The sequence below is a fragment of the Eulemur rufifrons genome, chromosome 17 (assembly GCF_041146395.1).
Source record: "Eulemur rufifrons isolate Redbay chromosome 17, OSU_ERuf_1, whole genome shotgun sequence".
In the NCBI taxonomy this organism is placed as follows: domain Eukaryota; kingdom Metazoa; phylum Chordata; class Mammalia; order Primates; family Lemuridae; genus Eulemur; species Eulemur rufifrons.
Genome location: NC_090999.1, coordinates 53,404,569 through 53,424,438, shown reverse-complemented (window position 1 = coordinate 53,424,438; position 19,870 = coordinate 53,404,569). Strand labels below are relative to the sequence as shown.

Genomic DNA, 19,870 nt, shown 5'->3' with positions numbered 1-19,870 from the left:
TCTTGCTCTCCTAGAGAGGTATCTTTCACTCCCTTGCCTATGTTTTTTATACTATAAGGACCTTTGTACATGCGGCTCTTTGAAACCTTCTTCCTTCTTTGATTGGTTAACTCATCCTTCAGATAGGCACTCAAAAGTCACTTGCTAAGGGAAGCCTTGCCCTGACCTTCCTGACCAGATCATTTCCCAGGACCACATGCTATGCTGCTATCTTCCATGTAGCCTTTGTAGACTTGTCACAGCTGCAATTTTACATTTCTTTATATGATTATTTGGTTAATGATGATTTTATCCACTAGGTAAGTTTCCTGAAAATAAACTGTGGTTGCTTTGCATTGCCAGCACTGTCATATGTTACTCAGTACATGTTGGATGAATAAATGAAAATGAATAGAAAAATATCCAAATTTCTTGAAATTAGTGTGAGTTAGATGGCTTAGACTTATACTCTTTAAATGTACTTTACATAAAGTACTCTATACACAGGGCACAGAACAGTGCCTGTAAATAAGAATGTTATTACACTAACAGATAAGCTGCTGTTATTACTGATTTTACTGCTTAAGACAGAAACTGTTTTCTAGTTACCTCTGAATTCATTCCCAACTACCATGCTTAACAATATTACAAGAGCTGGACAAAACCACATTCTTATTTTGTTTCCCTTGCAATTGCAAGGCCATGAGACACAGTTCTCATCAGTGAAATATAAGTGAAAGTTTTCTGGGAGGCTTCTGAAAAGCTGTTGGTTTTTTGGAAAAAAAAAAAAAAAAAAATGAGAAAGTTGTGGTAGTTCCTTCTTTTTTCTTCATGTGAATAGGAATGTGATCCCTGGAGTTGCAGCAGCTGTCTTGAGACTATGAGGGAAAGGCCAAAAAAATTGCAGAGCCACTGAAACACCAGAAGCAGCTGTCTCCCTTAAGCCTTCTTATTATATGAGCAAAATAACTCGCATTTTCTTTTATATTACATGTACTAACCCCTGATATGCTGCTTGATAACAAGATTCTCTTCCAGACAAATCACCTTATGTTGCCCAACATGTTTTTTCTTTCTCTTCTTTTTCTTCATTAAATTTCTGTTACTCTCCCTAATATTATAACCAAAATAAAATACCCAGTATATTTTTCTTATAAGATAGAAAATTAATCACAATTTTAAAAATTAAGGGAATATTCTTTAAATTTCTTATATTGAGTTAATTTACAAATATATGGAGATCAGAATAACATCCGTTTGGTGACATGACAAACAAAATTTAGGTTGCTTTGTTCACTCTCAGATGAAAAATGAAGCTTTCAAGTATTTTAGTGTTTACTCAAGAATATTAATATTAGTATGTGATATATTCTGATGTGATTCCACAGTCAAATATTATATAAATATGTAGCTGGACACTCAGATACCTTAGACGCAGAGCTTGACTATACATACACAGATGATACTTACTTTTTAAATGTACATGTAAGAAATATAACACTTTAAAAGAAGTGATAAATCCCAAGGTGTCAAATAGACTGAACTATGAATTCTCCTTAGCAAGACCAGTATATTTCACTCCAAATATGGCATGAAATTTAGGTTTATATATTGAGGTAAGACCTAATCAGTTGCATGTAATGTTCTTTGAGTAGAAAGGAATATAAACTAGATTATCTTGGTCCAGTGCCTTTTTCAGTCTGTGCTCTACAGAGCCTAACAGCCAAGTCTCCAAGCCTTCCACCCTTGGAAGGCAGAGCAGATCTGCTTTTATCTGTTTAAATGTTGATTTTCTACATAAGAGGTTGCTTAAAGTAAGAAGTCAGTAAGTAAAAATAATTTGAAAACCACTGGACAAAATGAATTTCTAAGTCTCTTCTAGTATTAATATTCATGATGAAATGATTTCTTTAAGCACCCAAATGCTAAACATTTTAAGAGCAAATCTATTCATCTAAATATGTACATAAAAAGAATTATGTCATAATGTGGGCTTGACTTATTTTCAGAAATATACTCAAAAAGAATGAATGTTTTTACCTTGTGAAAATGCCATCCACAATCCCAATTGTTGCTTCCTCTGCAGGAACGTAGGAGCCAATCTGAGCCATGATAGTAATCAACGCAACTTGTTTTATGTAGGAGCTCTTTCCACCCATGTTTGGACCAGTAATTATCATTACTCTCTCTGAGTCCTCCTAGAAAATGAAAAAGGAATTTCACTTATTATGCCAGAAGGATTTTTATGTAATATCTACAATTTATCCCATAAATGAAAATTCATTAGGCACAACATTGCTTTGTGGCACATTTAAATATGTCACCAATAAATATCACATAAGGATAGAGGATCTCTTTATTTTCAACTTGAACTGTGCCACTGCAGAAAAGTGAATTCTTAGCAGTACACACAGCTATTTCTGGGTATTAAAAAGGAAATAAGAAGTAACCTGAACTGGATAAGTACTATGGCTTTCTCATCAAACATTCTTTAATCTACCAATGTGGGTATTTCCAATATTGCTTATATTTAAAGTCTATCAATTTCCATTTGTCCATATTAAAACATATATATTACCCAAGGCCCTATTTTGGGTTGGTAGCACATGAATTTTTCAGTTATAGGTAGATGACAATAGTAGATTTATAGAGAGATTTATAACACCAAATTCTAGATATTAGTTTTATTGGCATTTAATTATTCACTGGCATTTCACCAGAGCAAATGAAGGAGGCAGAAGAACTGTAACTCTTACAATGATTTAATTTTCTCGAACGACCCTGTATTGATCAATTATAGTACTTGCAATATATAGACCCTTTATAAGGGAAATGGTCCAACTGCAGCCCTCTGCAGAGAGTTGGCCCAGGGTATCTATGCTCTGTGAACCCACCACCTTGGCAGTATCTGCACCTAGTCAAGAGCAGCCAATCTATAATTGGCCAATGTGCCTAGCATAAAAGCTCTTCTCAAACTAGGCCAATCAAATAATCTCTTGGGAGTTAATTGGCAAGGTTCAATCGGTAACTGGAGCAAAGGCTGAAAAGAATCACAGAATAAAGGCTACAAGGCACTGGGGACCATGAACAAGAAGTTATGAGGAGACAAAAGGTATGAAGAAAAGTTATATGGAGCAGAGGTAAAGAGGATAGCTAGTAATGAAGGGAAGAAAAGATAACAGAAGAGCTAAAGGAGGTGAGAAATTTCACGTAAACAACAGGAATCAAAGTAAAGCCCTATGAAGTCCTACTAATGGGAGGGAAAAAAAAAAAAAAAAAGAAAACCTGCCCTATCCCTAAAGCTGTTTCATAACCTAATTAACCACACATTTCCAATTTCCCTAATGCCAAACTGTGCTAGAGATTCTATTCTTCTTGTGTGATTACTTTCTCTTACTGCTCCAGGCGGCTTTATAACGGACTTAATGAATCTCCATTACGTGAAGGAACTTGAGTGAATCTGTGTTTCTTGGGACAGAAAGAACCCAGAAAGAAGTTTGGTACAAGCAGAATGATGAAACTGATGATAAAAACAAAATGAATTCTACAGAGATTAAAAAATAATAAGCCTATTATAAAACAACCAAATATTTCTAAAATTTAAATAAAATGAACAAGTCTTTTTAAAAAATTGCAAAAATGACACAAGAAATAGAAAATCTAATAATACCATACCTATTAAGAAAATTAAACCTGTAATTAAAAGCCCTTCCACAAGACAAACTCTAAATCCAAATAACACCCCCACTGAATTCTTACAAACATTTAAGAAATAGCATCAGTATTACAAAAATTCTTCTATAGAACAGAATAAGAACTCTTCCCAAATCATGTCAGAAGGCCAACATAATGTTAATACCCAAACCTGACAAGAACATTATAAGAAAAGAAAAAGTACAAACCAATTTCACGCATAAATGCACATGCAAAATTCCTTAATATTAATAAATCAATCCAAGGCTATATAAACCATTTAGAGCTTTTGAGGAATACAAAGTTGGTTTAATATTCAAAAGTCAATGTATTCACCACATTAATAGAATAAAGAAATCATATGATTATCTCCAATGACACAGAGAAAGCTTTTGATAAAATTCGGCATTCATTTGTGAAAAAAAGGACAGGAAAAGGAAATAAAAGTTATGAGGATTGGAAAGCAAATAATGAAGCAGTCATTATTCCTCTATGTCATGACTGCGTTCCCAGAAAATCTAAAGAAATCTACAAAAATTATTAGAATCAATAAATAAATTTAGTAAGATCTTTGGATATAAGTTCAGTATTCAAAAATCAACTTTTCCCCTGCATTTTAGCAACAAGTGAAGGTTATCTGAAATGCTTGGGACCAGAAATGTTTCAGATTTTGCATTTTTTTCAGATTTTGGAATATTTGCATTTTTGCTTACTGGTTCATCATCCCTAATCCAAAAATCTGAAATCTGAAATGCTCCAAAATCTGAAGCTTTTTGAGCACCAATGTGATGCTCAAAGGAAATGCTCACTGGAGCATTCTGGATTTCAAATTTTCAGATTAGAGATGCTCAATGTGTAATTGAAAATAAAAACTTTTTAATGACATAATTTACCATAGTATAGTATCAAAAGAAATCAAATACCTAGGAATAATCTAACAAAATGAGCAAGACTTCTACACAGAAAACTACAAAACATTATTGAAGGAAATTAAAGAAGACCTAATTAAATGAAAGAATGTACCATGTTCATGAACTGGAAGGCTCAATATTGTACTGCTATAATAATTACATTAATAGTAGTGTGATTTGGCACAAGGATATATACACACACACACATATACATACATATACACACCAGTGGAATAGAACAGAGTCCAGAAACAGATTGACATGTATACAGTTCCTTCATTTATGACAAAGGTGACGCTGCAATGCAACAGACTTTGCACTGTAGTGTCCATACTACGTTCAACATAGCTTGTTGGCAAAGATACGGAGAGCAATTCGGAAATGCCTAGTAAAGGTAAAGATTCTATATATTGGTCTATAGGACATAGCAATTCCTCTTTTAAGTATCTACCCTAGAAAAATACACAAGAGGCTGGGCGTGGTGGCTCACACCTGTAATCCTAGCATCTGGGAGGCCGAGGCGGGAGGATCGCTCGAGGTCAGGAGTTTGAGACCGGCCTGAGCAAGAACGAGACCCCATTTCTACTAAAAAATAGAAAGAAATTAACTGGACAACTAAAAATATATAGAAAAAATTAGCCGGGCATGGTGGCGCATGCCTGTAGTCCCAGCTACTCAGGAGGCTGAGGCACTAGGATTGCTTGAGCCCAGGAGTTTGAGGTTGCTGTGAGCTAGGCTGACGCCACAGCACTCTAGCCCTGGGAAACAGAGTGAGACTGTCTCAAAAAAAAAAAAAAAAAAAAAAAAAGTACACAAGTGCTGAAAAAGACATATATAAAATTGTTCACTGTAGTATTGTTTGTATGTATTTATAACAGACAAAAATAGAAATAATCTAATTGTCTAACATTAGGATCAAGTGACCCTCCGCCTCAGCCTACTTGTACACTTACTAAAACAATTATTTACAATGAAGAACACAAGATGGGCTCAGTGAGACATTTATGTACATTTAAAAAATACAAAAAAAAATTACATATTGTTAATAGATACATACATATATGTCAAATAAAATAAAAACCATGTGTAAGAATACTAAATAACATCAGGATAATGGTTACCACATAGGGTAGGAGGTGAAGAGGGAGGAAAAGGAATAACAGGTAATTACTATGACCTTAGCTGTATTAGTAATATTTTATTTACTTAAAATAAAACTTAGGGCTGAGTGTGGTAGCTCACGCCTGTAATACCAATGCTTTGGGAGGCCAAGGTAAGAGGATTGCTTGAGGCCGGGAGCTTCAGACCAACTGTGCAACACAGTGAGAACCCATCTCTACAAAAAATTTAAAAATCAGCTGGGTGTGGTAGTGCGTGTCTGTAGTCTTAGGTACTGGAGAGGCTGAGGCAGAGGATCACTTGAGCCCAGGTGTTTGAGGCAGCTGCAGTGAGCTATGATTGTACCACTGCACTCAGGCCTGGGTGACAGAGCGAGACCTTGTCTCAAAAAAAAAAAAAAGAAAAAGAAACAAAACAAATATTACAAAATGTCAACCTCTATGACATTTGTGTGACAGGTAAATGAGTATCTGTTATACTGTCTTTTTCATTGGTTTGAAATATTAAAAATCAAATCAATTGTCTTAAGATTTAATTATTTCATGGATTATCATCATGAATAATCAAATAACTCTTTACAAACACATTTGTGCAATTTAGGAAAAATTCACATAACTTCCAAGTGACATTTTATCTGGACTTACAGAATATGACATACAAATAAAGCAATAGAGAAAAGTTACAAAATGGAAAGTGAAAGAATATAATGCCAGAGAGAATACCACACAGAAGGGTTACACGTATCAGGAGCTGAGGCTCCCTGAACCGTGATGGTATTGTTAAAGGAGCTGTCTCAAATGAATTACCAAACTCAGTGAGACATGAGGGTGATCGATGGAAATACAGAAACAGAAATTTTTTTAAATTAGTAATTTAGGAAAGCTATGAGGAAAAAAAAGAAAAAATGTGTAATCTTTTATATTGTAGAAAACTTAATCCTTTCAATGCTTTGAAATAGAAGAGCATTTATACTTATTGTTCAATTTAGCTTTTTCATCCAATGAGAATCAGTACTTTGACAGAGTATTTTTTTAAATCTTAATTTAATAAACTGTTTTAATAAATAAGATTCTCAGTAGTAAAACATATAATAATAGCATTTAGAGTTAGAAGACTGGGATTCAGTTTCTGGCTTTGCCATGAACTAGGTATGCCTCATTTTTCTTATCTATAGATTGAATAATAACAGAAATCCTGGCCCTACATGAGTTTTGTGAAGTTGAAAATAAATAAGAAGATATAAATAAAATTCCTTTGAAACCATAAATGCTGTAACAGTTTTTGTAAATAATTTCTTTAAAAAATGCCTAAAACAGCCACATGAAGAAAAAGTCCCAATGCCCTATAGACTAATTGATTGAAACAGAAGACATGAACTAAAGGAAATAAAACATATTTAGCCCAGGCCTAATGTAAAAATCAGATGTGAAACTTATATGAAGATTTTGATAAGTAAAATTACATGTGTGGCACTTATAAGATGTTACTCTCATATGAATTTAAATTGCATATATATTGATGAAAAGAAGTATTACCCAAAGTAAATAAGCAAATCTGATACTTTCCAATAATTTCAAAAGTAATGACATTTTTCTTTTATACTGAGCTGCACATAAATTGCTGGTCTTCAAAACTACAGAATCACGTATATGTTTCTTGAGCATTTCATTTCTTCTGAGTTTAATATAGGATGAAGTTTTTAGTTTATTTGAACTTTAGGATTTCATAGCCAATTACCATACAAAAATCAATTCTTTGTACTTCACAGTTCTAATATTTAAACAATGTTTATTTAGCTAGGAAACAAGTCTTTCCCTGACACTATGCATTAGTAAGTGATAAATAAATGATAGAACAAAAGATCCTTAGACAACTTCTTTAACAGGTGAAGGGTAGCTACCAAACCCTATAGAAAACACCAGACCTAATAACGAAGTAGTAGAAGCTGTTCCTTTAGCTCAATCAAAACATGATGCCAACATTATCCTAGAGGTCCTAAGCAGCATAACATGACAATAAAAGAAATAAAAGGTATTAGGCAAAAAAAGGACAAACCACAAGTGTCAATATTCACAGATCATGTGACTGTCTACAAAGAAAACCCAAAAGAACCTTTAGACAATTAATGAGAGAACCTAGCCAAGTGGCTAGATTTAAGATCAAGTTGCCAAATCAACGGCATTTTTCTGTAACAGCAACAAATAACTAGGAAACTAGTGTAAAAAAGATATGACCTATATACCAACAAAAAGTACTTAGTAATAAATCTAATAAAAGATGTACAAAACCTTTGTATAGAAAATTTTAAAACTTTATTGAAAGGACTTAAAGAAAACCAAATAAAAGTACAACAGGTCCTCAAATAACATCATTTCATTCAACATTGTTTCATTATAACATTGATGAGGGAAAAAAACAAAAATTCATTCTGGGCTAGGCCCACTGTGTATGTGTTTGTGTGTTTACTTGTTTTCCCACATCTACATTGGTTTTCTCCAGGTACTCTAGTTTCCTCTCACATCCCAAAGATGTGCCCGTTAGGTGAACTGGAATGTCTAGATGGTTCCAGTTGGAGTGAGTGTGGGTGTGCCCTGCAGTGGGATGGTGTTGTGTCTAGGGCTGGTCCCTGCCTTGCATCCTGAGCTGCTGGGGTAGGCTCACACCACCTGCAATCCTGAATTGGAATAAGGACTAAATAATTATCTTGTTTTATTAATCTTTCTTAAGTGTATGTATAGCTTACAATTTATTTCCATTTTAACACTGAAAGTGTTTGGGTCTTTATTTAGCAGTTTAGTGATGTTTTTGTGACCAGAAATATGCTATAGGAACTTAAATCCTGTTTATATCAATTAGCCTGTAGTAAAACTGGTTTCATTATACATTGTTTCACTTAAAATTGCAGTTTCCCAGGACCTATCAACAACATTAAGTGGAGACTTACTATATACCATGTTCATGGACGGACATGTTCATATGCGCTGTATATATATTCTAAAGATGCCCACTTCTCTCCAAACTGATCTACATAATCAATGCAATTCCAATAAAAACCTCAATTTTTTCCCCCAAGGAACTGAGCAAGTTGATTCTAAAATAAAACAGAGGAGCACATGTTAAAGAAAGGTCAAGAAGTTTTATTAGAAAAATATGTGGGAAGAATTTTCCTACTAGATGTAAGAAATTGTTAAAATGCTATAGTAAATAATACTGTGTGATTTTAGCTTAAGGACATAAAAACCCAACCAGTAAAAAAGAGTCCAAAACAGCCCCATGAAAATATTGAAACTTAATATGTGACAAAAAATTCTGTATATTGATGGGGGAATCATGGATTATTTGAAATTTGGTACAGAACAATTGATTATCCATATAGAAAGACATGAGATTAGAATTCTGCTTCACATCATATATAAAAACAAATTCTGGATAGACTAATGACTTAAATCTGAAACTTAAAACTTTTAAGGAATTATAGGAGAATATCTTTATGACTTCAGGGATTGGAAGGATTTCTTAAGTAAGGCATGAAAACACTCACCCATAAAGGAAGGACTGATACATTCAACTTCATTAAAATTAAGACTTTTGGTCATCAAAAGGCATCATATTAAAAGTGAAAAAACAAAAAGTAATCTCCTTTAAAATATTAGATTCATTATTTAAAAATTCTGTGATAGAAGTTCAGTGTACTTAAAGTGTAGAATATCTCAAACTTTCTAGTAAATAAATCCTAATGTCTATTTCCAGTATTTAATTGTATGCTTTAGGAGAAATTTAGATGCTTGAAAAGTCAAAAATAATATTAAGAGGACTTACGAGTATGGAGAAATTTATTTCCACCATCCCTTCTAGAATGTCCTGTCTGACTACCACAGCTGTTTCCTGATCCAAATACCAATTTCAACTACTCTTGGCTATTCTGGTCTGAGGTTAGGCAGTAACGTTACAACTCATAGAGACACTGACACCACTGAGCAGGCAACAGAAACACCAAGACACTCAGGGCTTTGCTCTGGCATCTACTGAAATATGAAATATGATGAAAACAATTGGACTAAAAAATAAACTCCAAGTAAAAACTTCACTCTGTGGAGATGATGAGTAGATTCCTGTGGGTCTTTCAGCCCAAGATATCAGAAAACAAAACTTACAAGGTAAGTTGTCTTCACTCCAGTGACAGTGCTCCAGAAGATTCCTATAGTTGAAGGCTAACAGAACAGGACTACCTAATCACATACAGAACATCAAGGTCAAATTAATTATCTCCTTCCCAGAGTTTTGTTTAATACTGCTGGAGGTGGTGGTATAAAATGGAATAGTCCTTATGGAGAACAATTTTACAATACATGTTGAAATTCTTTAAACTTTTCAAACACAGAAGTGAATAAAGCACGATCCTATAATAATCACGAATGTGACCTGGGGATAACTGGCTGACATGCATCTGCACAGCCAAACTGGTTGTTAAATTTTGAAATTACAGTTAAACGCTATTTCCCAGAACTGGATAAGTGACCCTCTCATCATCCTGGACCCTCCATAAGATCCCTCTAGATGAGGGTTCCCAGGTCAAATACAGGACACTCAGTAAAATTTGGATTTCTGGTAAACAAATAATGTTTTGTTTAAAACAAATATTGCATAGGACATACTTACCCTAAAAAATTATTCATTGTTTACCTGAAATTCAGATTTAACTAGACGTCCTGTACTTTTATTTGCTATGTCTGGTAACCCTACTCCACACTGCCATTCAATCCACTAATTTAATGGACCACCAGATGTCTACTACGCCTTTCCCCAGAGCTACAGAATGAGCTCTGATTAATCAATGCCTGTGAGAGTCAGCCCACCAAAAAAATCTCAACTACTTTTTTTTTTTTTTGGTAGAGCCAGGGTTTCGCTATGTTATCAGGCTGGTCTCAAATTCCTGGCCTCAAGCAACTCACCTACCTTGCAGTCCCAAAGAGCTGGGATTACAGGGGGAACCACCATGCCTGGCCAAAAAAATCCCAACTTCTGGGAACCATCATTGGCCCCTTAGACAAACAGGAGGGTTGGCCCATGTCCTACCATGCCTCCTTTCCGGTCCCATATGGGCACCACAGGAGTCCTACATAGTCACCCTCCCGCACACCAAAGCAGGCCTGGATAAGCTGGTGGTGGTGGTGTTCTTGTGCCTATCCAGCCTCCCAAAGCTGTGGCAGCCTGTTGCCCCTTTCCTAGAGTGTCCCTCTGTAGGAACTGCAGGCTCCACAGGACCGTGGCTCAGAGAAAGCAGGAAGAGGCTTGGGAAAAAAGTAGATGAACAGTGACAGGAGCCACATGAGGTACCATTTGAGCCTTGCTGGGACAGGCGGAGGCAAGGGAAAGAATGGGGTACACCCAGTGCAGGTTCACTTTCCTCCTCTATTTAAAAGCCCACTGAAAACCTGCTTTCCATGGCCATTAACATCAATTTACTTTAATTAACTACCTAAAAATGAAAGCCCACTTAGATAGTGCTTGCCCTGTGCCAGGAGCCATTCTAAATGTATATTCATTATCATCTTCCCGATTTTTCAAGAAAACTAAGATCCAGAGAGATTATTTAAAATTTAATTGAGAGAGGAGATGCCACACTTTTCACAAAATCTGCAGCCATCTGTCTTACATGAAAAGTTAGATTTGATCTAATTAAATGCGACTCTCAGTAAATGATTTTAAGGGGAATTATTTATGCATTGAGACAACCACCCACTTACTGAATGAAAGGAGAAATCCAAATTGAGTTACCTAGATGATTTTTGTTTTCTGTACAGTTTTCTACCATGAGCATTTTGAGGTCCCAATTCGACTTGTAAGAATAAATTCTATGAGGTACCATCACAGGGTTATTTATAACAGCAAAAAAAAAAAAAAAAAAAAATCAAAATAGAAAATTTTAAGATAATTATGGCACATCCATATTGAATACAATGAAGCCATTTAAACTTATCTTAAGACCTTTTTAAAATATATAAAAATATTTGCATTATGACATTAAGTGAAAAAAGCAGGATATAAAATTCTTATATAAAAAAACCATAGCTATGTTTTTAAAAAATTACAAAGAAAAGACAAAGGAAATCTGCCAAAAAGTTAACAGATTTGGGGATTAAGGAACAATTTTCTCCCCTTCTTTCTCCCTTTCTTTGTATCCCAACTGTCAATCTATAACTTATTTCTAAATGGGTTTTGCAGCAATGAGAGGTACTAACCACCATTTACTAAATGCATACTATGTTAAGTATAATGCAAAAAAGGTCTGGAGAAATTTTCACTGTGGTGTCAATTTCTACAAGAGCCTGGACAAGTAAAGACAGACTTGGAAAATGAAAGAATATGAATAAAGAATGGGTCCACAAATCAGGAAAGGTGGTTTCTACTGCAGAGTTTGGGCAAGCCAATACAATTCAGTTTCCCCCTCTCTAAAATGAGGGAGTTAAATTAAATGATCTCATGCCCCAAATCCAGGTGTATTTAGGATTACCTGGATATGTGGCCCTGGGTGAAACCAAAAGGCAGGAACTAAACTGACACCGGAGCTTCGTCCCAGATTTGCTTAGGAGAGGGGAAGCTATGGAATTCACTTTCATGAAGTACTCGGGAAAAGTGGTGCCTGGTGAACCTGGTCAGGCTGTGGTCACTACTGTGGAAGTGGATTTTCAATGACAGGGACTCACAGTATCTGCTAAATAAAAGAAGAGGTGCTCTAGCTCATGGTCCTTGGGTCTATCACTGGGTACATTAGAATGATGGTCAGTTACAATATCGCTAAAGAAAGGAGATGTACAGCAGGAAAAAAAAAACTAAAAATTGTCTTATGTTAATTTCTAAGCCCTGGACAACAGCTAATTTTCTGGGGGGGGGGGGGGGGAAGCTTTCTTCCTTGACAGGTATAAATATTGACATCTGTCTTTCAAGAACTATTGTAGAACTATTTTTATAATAGCTACAGACTGCTGAAAAAGTTTGGTAGTTTCAAAGTGTTTTATTCCTTAAAAATGTCAATCAATGGCAGGTCACACAGTAAGAGACTCCCAAGTAAAACCCTCCCTCAGGCAAGCTCTCAGCCAAATCTTTGCTCTTTTAAGCCAAGGTGAACTGGCTTAAACAGAAAGGGGGAAGTGAGGCTGGAGAGCAGCACAGGCTGCACGCTGAGATCCGAGGTAAGGACCTCAATCCTCTGGTGCCTGGATGCTACCCAGGCTGCGTTCCCCAGAGTGTGAGAGCTGGCTGTTGCCCAGTTCAACGCCATTGTTTTACAGCTGAGGAAACCAAGGCCCAGGCAGTATGGTGGCCTGTCCAAGATGACAGTAAATAATAGCAGAGCAGGATTTGAATTTATACCTCCCATGAGGCACTTTCCCACTATACCTGTATACCAAAACATAGTATGTAAGAAGAACTTAAAAACAGAACAAAGAAAGTGCTAGAACAGAAAGAGATTATCTCTGGCCAGAGTGACGGTGAAAAAGGACGTAGCATTTTGTTGGGTCTTGAAAGATGAGTAGGAGTTCAATCAGTGGAGATAGGTAAGGGACAAGAAGAGAAAAGAGGAATGTATGGGGCAGAGACAGCAGTGCAGGTCAGAACACTTTTATCATACAAATGTCCATCTCTAAACCAGGAGAAAGGGGCACCAGAGGAAGAAGTGCCAGAAAACAATGTTCAATTACCAATAATGTTTCTTCTAATTTTAGTCCTTGGGCCCATGATCCAAAGATCATGCTATATGCAAAACACATTTATAGAATCTATGAGAATAATCTAGCCATGGAATTAAGCTTAACGCTATTTTATTGTATGCATTATTATTATTGCTCTGCTTGGTAATTAGGTATAAATAGTCAACAGCTTATGAATGTTCCTGTTAACTAGTCTTATTTTTACCTTTTCTACAGCCAAAGCAAGCATTTCTGGGACAGGTAGAAGTTTTTTGTACTGGGAGAAGGGAAGAAGTTGGAAAGTTTGTCTCCATCCTTACCAGCTTCAAGCACTCATTACTGTAACAAATATGTGAGCACCTACTATGTGCCATACACAGTACTTAGTACTGAAAGGCCTCAGGCCTTGTCTTGATCTCAGAAGGGACTGTGCCCAGGATCCCGGTGTCCACCCTGGCCCAGCTCTAAAACACCTGGGCTGTAGATTTCCCTTGGGCTAGAGAGAGCTACGTGGTTCAAGCACTTCCTGAGAATTTTCCTGCTCTGCACATTTGACTCATTTCTTTCCCTTCCACAAATTGAACTGTTAACCACATTTTTCCTCCCCTCCCATAAGTTGAATTTATATTATTTATACTAAAAAAAAAACACCCAGAAACTAAAAACCCTAACTTTAATTGCTGTCAAAATCCATCCATTAAAAAAAGCCATTTGGTTTAATAAGCAAATAATCCTGGGAAAGCTGAGACTGCAGTGGGTAGGACAGAGCCTCCCAAGCAGCATGTCTTGCTCTACTTCATAGGGTGACACGTATGCCAAGATGCTGGTCCATTAACCCACAAGGTGGCAGGTGGGGTTTGGGTAGCGACAGCCCCTTGGCCAGTCTCCTTTGCTTTGGAGCAATGTCTTCCCCCTTTTATTCCAGCGTGCCATCAAAATATTATCATTTTCCATGTGTGCTGCCAAGTGAAAAAGGTTGGAAAACACTGGCTTGCCTTACAATATGTTTATGTTCAGGGAAATAGTTCAAGACTATCCAACTCAGGTAACCTCTGGCAGGTCACTTCCCTTTTTTGAGCTTTAGTTTGCTCACAAGTATGAAAAAGTGGTTACGCTAAAAGATCCCTAATTTCCCTTCTAGTTCAACAGTAAAATTATTCTGTAAACTGTAAAATCCCCATGTAATATCTTGAAAAATAACATTTTGTGAAGCAAAGAGGCAAAAATTTAAAGCAAGACTTGGAGACTGCTGAAGAATTCTAGCTAATCCTTATTGATTTAATAAATTTGATTAGGTGCCTGCTGTGTGCCAAAGAGCTGTGACTAATCCTGGGATTACATCTAAACAAGAGAGGCACATTTCCTATTCTCTTCATGCTTATAATGCACTGGGAAACATAAATCAAAAAAGATTATAATTTAGTGGGATAAGTACTAAGATGGGGAGAAACACAGAGTGGTGAGGGTATGTGAGAAGGTCCCCCACCCCAGCCTGGACGAGGGAAGGCTTAGTGCAAGAGCTGACATCTAAGACAAGACTTGAACAAGCAGGAGCTGGGAGGTGGGGTGAGTGGGCTGTGGGCACGAGGCGGGAGTGGGTGGGGTGGGGAAAGATGACATTTTAGGCAGAGGGAACACCATCTGCCAAGTCCCAGAGGCACAGTGACTTGGGAACAACAAGAAGTCCAATCTGGCTGGAGTGTAAAGCATGAATCCAAAAGGGAGAGTGACATGGCAGGTGAGAGAAGCCCTGTGGCTGCACAGTGGAGAACACACAGAGGTGGGCAGGTTGGAGGTGGGAGACCCAGGGGCAGCCACGGCTACTAATACTTAGATTATGTATTCAATCAGGGAAGGGGACCAAAAAAGAGAGTTTAAAAAACTATTCTTAAAACTGGGAGAACAAAAGTGGGTAGAAAGTTGGCTTGTTCAGAAGCACTATAATAAGTGCATATAATGCAGAATCCAGAAAAGTACACTTATAATTACATGTACAAAAGACCATTTCTTAAAACTACATGATTATCAAAAGCAACAATGTCATTTAACTTTGAAATTATTTTCAGGGTGAATTTTATAATTAACACCCATAAAATATTTTAAATTGAATTTTACGTAAGTTCTTTCTCAACACTATCCCTATATATAAATTTATACCCTGAAAAATAGAATGCACTTCACCATAGCAACAATTCTATATCAACTCCTACTCAAGTTAGAGAAAGCATATGTAATAGAAATGAATATTCTGGAATATTCTGAGGTGCCTGCTTGGGGGAAAAAAAAAAAAATCACACCATTTATTGTGTAAAGATTTAAATATAAGAGTTCAATGTTTCTTTAAAACATTCTTGTAATTAGACAGAAGGCTATTTTTGTTTCTCAAATCTTGCTTTATTAAACAGTATAACATACTTTTTAAAAGAGGGAAAAAGAAAAAAAGAATGAAAAAAGAAACAACAAAAATCAATGCCAAGGATAATATACTTAGGATCAAGTTGATGGGGATAGGAACAGTAATAGAAAATTTTTAAGTGACTTATAAGTTAAATATAAACTAAGCTATTAAATATTAAATATCAGAACTATATTACTTTTTCAAGAAACGCTATAACCTACCAGTATTATGGGAACTGAAAAAGCAATTATATTCACATAGTCTTCTTTTTAAAGATAATAAAAAGATTAGTACTTATTAACTTGTTTGATAAATAAGTAATACACAAATATCCTAACAAGAAATACACAAATTTCCTAACAAGAATGAACAAGTTTATAGACATTGGGTCTTGGGTTGCTATGGTCTGAGTGCTTGTATCTCCCCAAAATTCATAAGTCGAAATCCTAATTCCCAAGGTGATGGTATTAGGTGGGGTCTTTGGGAGGTGATGAGATCATGAGGGCCTACAAAAGACCCCTTACCCCTTTCCACCATCTGAGTACCCAGCAAGAAGGTGCCATCTATGAATCAGGAAACAGGCCCTTACCAGAAACCAAGCCTGCTGGTACCCTGACCTTGGACTTCCTAGGCTCCAAAGCCAAGAGAAATAAACTTCTGTTGTTTATATGCTACTCAGTCTATATTTTGTTATAGCAGCATGAACAGATTAAGATATGAGTTATGCACTACCAAGTCTTTGTATGATATCAAAATGCTATATTAAACTAGACATAATTCAAAGCAATTCCTTTCATTTCCCACTCTTAAGGCCAGCCAAATTCACCATACCACATATCTCTGTCATCCTTGCTCACAGCCTAGGGTAGAAATTTGTTACAGTCCCAACTTCCTCCTGTTCTGGGCTTCCTTTCTCTGACCTACTCTCCAACTGCTCCCCTACACCTCAATTCTCTCACTGTCCTCAGAAAAATTCCCCAATACTTCCGTTTCTGATCACCTTGCTTAACATTTCCTTCACATGTGAAATGAAGGCTTAAAGTGAAACCCTTAGCTGTGTGTTACTCCCCTGCAGCCCTCTCATCTGGGGGCTGAGCTCCCTGCCACATGCACCTCAGGGTTCAGAAGTTCTTTGCTTCTTTAGGGCTTTACCACCTCTGCTCGTCCTCACTGTGGGCATCAACAAACTTCCAGGTCACCAGTTCTTATTCCTTGCAATCTTGGACATCTGGATCAATGTTGTCTTCCACAACAAATCCTGTTGTTATCCTAGATGATTTCAACATTCACATGGATGGCTCTTTGCCAAACTCTGTTCCTTGATCTCTTCATCTCCAAAGACATTTCCCCTTTTTGTTACCCAACTTCCATGGCCACACCTACGATCTTGCCATCTCCCAGAAGAACACTACCTCTGAAATCTTAAAGTCAAGCATTTCACTCTTTGATACAACCTCTCTTACTGCTACTTCTTACCCATTAATTCTTTGAACCCAGCACCATACTATTTTACTCTGTGTTGACAAAGACCCGCTCTGAGACCAAACTCTGGTCAGGCTTCTCTGAGCCCTCTTCTCAATGAGGTCTCAACTTTGGCCTATAAAAACACAGACTCTGAGCACAAATGATTTTCTCTATCCTCCCCCACTTGGAAAGTTGACCACCAGCATAATTTCTAACAGATCAAGGGGTACTCCTTAGGGTGACCCCAGCCCCATTTAAAATGCCTGAGAAAGCTCAGTGTTGTCAGAATTCACTGTTCTTGCCAAAACTTGGTGATAGGCAGATGGACCCCTGAAGCCCTTCTTAGAATAGTTATTTTAGAAAGTTTGCAATTAATTATAAATACTTTCTCTGCCCCTTTAAGATGTAAATTTTCTAACTAGAATTGTCTTCGCAAGGACTGCAGAGCTGGCTCTTTGAAAGGTGGTACTTAAGTGGTATAAGCAGCAATTAGTAAATCCAGAAGGGATTCACATTAACCAAACTCACACAGCCCCCAGCACACTGCCGCTCACTGATTCCTCATTCTCTCTTTAAAATGCCCAGTTACCTCTGCACAAATCAAAGTTGAGTTCAGTTCATGCTGGACTCTTTCCTGTTGCAACAGTATTACTGAATAAAATCTATCCTTACTAGTGTCCAGCTCTATTCAGCTTTGACAATGTAACTTACACACCCTGCTACAAACAAGTTCACTCTTTGTGAAGTGAATTGGTTTCTTCTTTATCTCTGAACACTTCTTTTTTTTTTTTTTTTTTATTTCATCTTGTTATGGGGGATACAGAATTTCAGGTTACATACGTTGCTCCTGTACCGCCTTTCCCCCCAAGCCAGAGCTCCAGGCGTGTCTGTTCCCCAGGTCGTGCGCATTGCACCCATCATGTAGGTATATATCCTTCCCTTCCCCACCCCCCCTTCCCGAGTCAGCACCTTCAAGTGTTACCACTCCCCAAACGGTGCGCAATGCACTCATTGTGTAGGCATACCCCCATCCTCTCCCCCGCCCCCCACCTCAGTCTGACATCCAATTGGTGTCGTTCCCAGATGTGTATTTAGGTGATGATCAGGGAAACCAATTTTCTGGTGAGTACATGTGAGAGAATTGGAACCCATTATATTAAGTGAAGTATCCCAAGAATGGAAAAACACTTCTTTCTTTATACCGTATGCTCCAACCTTGCTCAACATCTTTCAGTTCCTTGAATTTACCCTGCTAGGCCTCACTTTCAGCCTGTGCCATGCTGGTTCCTCTACCTGGAATACTTCCCTCCACTTTTCTGGTGTGCACTGACTCATTCTTCAGTTGATATCTCGTCCCTGGGGAACATTCCTCAGCGCTCCTCCCACACTGGGTTAGGTCAACCTGCTGTCTATTGCCAGGACACACTGGTTTCCTGTATCAGGGCACTCACCAAGCTGTATTATATTAGCCTATCTTCTCTGGGAGGGCAGGGAAGAGTTCTGTCTTACCACTCTGTTCCTAATACTCACTTCACTACCTGGAGCATAGGCACTCAGTATGCATGTGTTAAACAAGTAAGTATTTAGGATATTAATGTTCTCTAAGAGAGCTCTATCCCATATGATGAGAATTCTCATCACTGCAATCAGCTGAAGCATCTCTGATTCTTTCACAGAGTCTTTGAAAATAGAACACAGGACAAAGCATATAACATTATACACTAATAGGAACTTGCAAAACCGTGGATTCCAACCCCGTAAGCATACTTGGGTATTTACAAATATAAAATATCTTTATTGGGTTACCTAGGTTAACTAATTGGCTTTAGTTGCTAAATCTTTCCATCTATGGATAATCTTTCACTGGAAATAGCACCAATTCCATATTTGGTGGTAAATATAAAACTATGCCCAGGATTAGTCCATTTGAAGCCAAAGTTAAAATTTGGGTGACTTTTAATTATCAATACATTTAGTTAGTATTTAAGAGTTTGGGATGTTATCAACTTTTAGTTATTTTTTGGCATAATGTGGTACTTACTGATAAATTTGTACTATTGGGAACATACTGATCCTGTTCTCCCAGCAACATGTCAATCACAGGGTGCCTTCCATTTTTTATTATGATTTTCTTTTCTTCTTGTACAGTTGGTCTGCAAAAAGAAGTTATGTTTCAATTTACCAGGCATGGAAATAGCCTTTAAAAAAAAAACCCTAAGATAGCATGAAAAATTTCAGTACACAGTTTGTAAGATAGACAACAAAACCTTAAATATACATTTTTAAGAACATGTATCCAGAATAAGGCTTTGAGTATAAAAGTCAAATTTTAATTATAAAATAAAATTGGGAAAGTAATTATTACAGTAATAGTGCACTGAAGCATAAACTTTAGAAGAGTCTTATGATGATTCTACTATTGCAGTTTATCTTTATAAGATCCCTTTTCTTTTTAAAAAAATTTTTTAAGAGATGGGGTCTTGCTGTGTTGCCCAGGCTATTCAAAGGTGCAATTGCAGCACACTAGAGCCTTGAACTCCTGGGCTCCAGTGATCCTCCTGCCTCTGCCTCTCAAGCAGGTGGAACTATAGGAACATGTCACTGCATTCGGCTTT

General features: G+C 36.9%; 1 protein-coding gene across 1 annotated transcript in view; it reads right to left on the bottom strand.

Annotated features, from left to right (window-relative positions):
* The window catches only part of MSH3 (mutS homolog 3), a 184,375-nt gene that overhangs the window by 39,937 nt on the left and 124,568 nt on the right, over positions 1-19,870 (bottom strand). Inside the window, exons 19-20 of the mRNA XM_069492006.1 lie at positions 19,297-19,408; positions 2,020-2,177 (exon numbers count right to left, since the gene is read on the bottom strand). Coding sequence (XP_069348107.1) covers positions 2,020-2,177; positions 19,297-19,408 — 270 coding nt within the window. The remainder of the gene's footprint in view (positions 1-2,019; positions 2,178-19,296; positions 19,409-19,870) is intronic.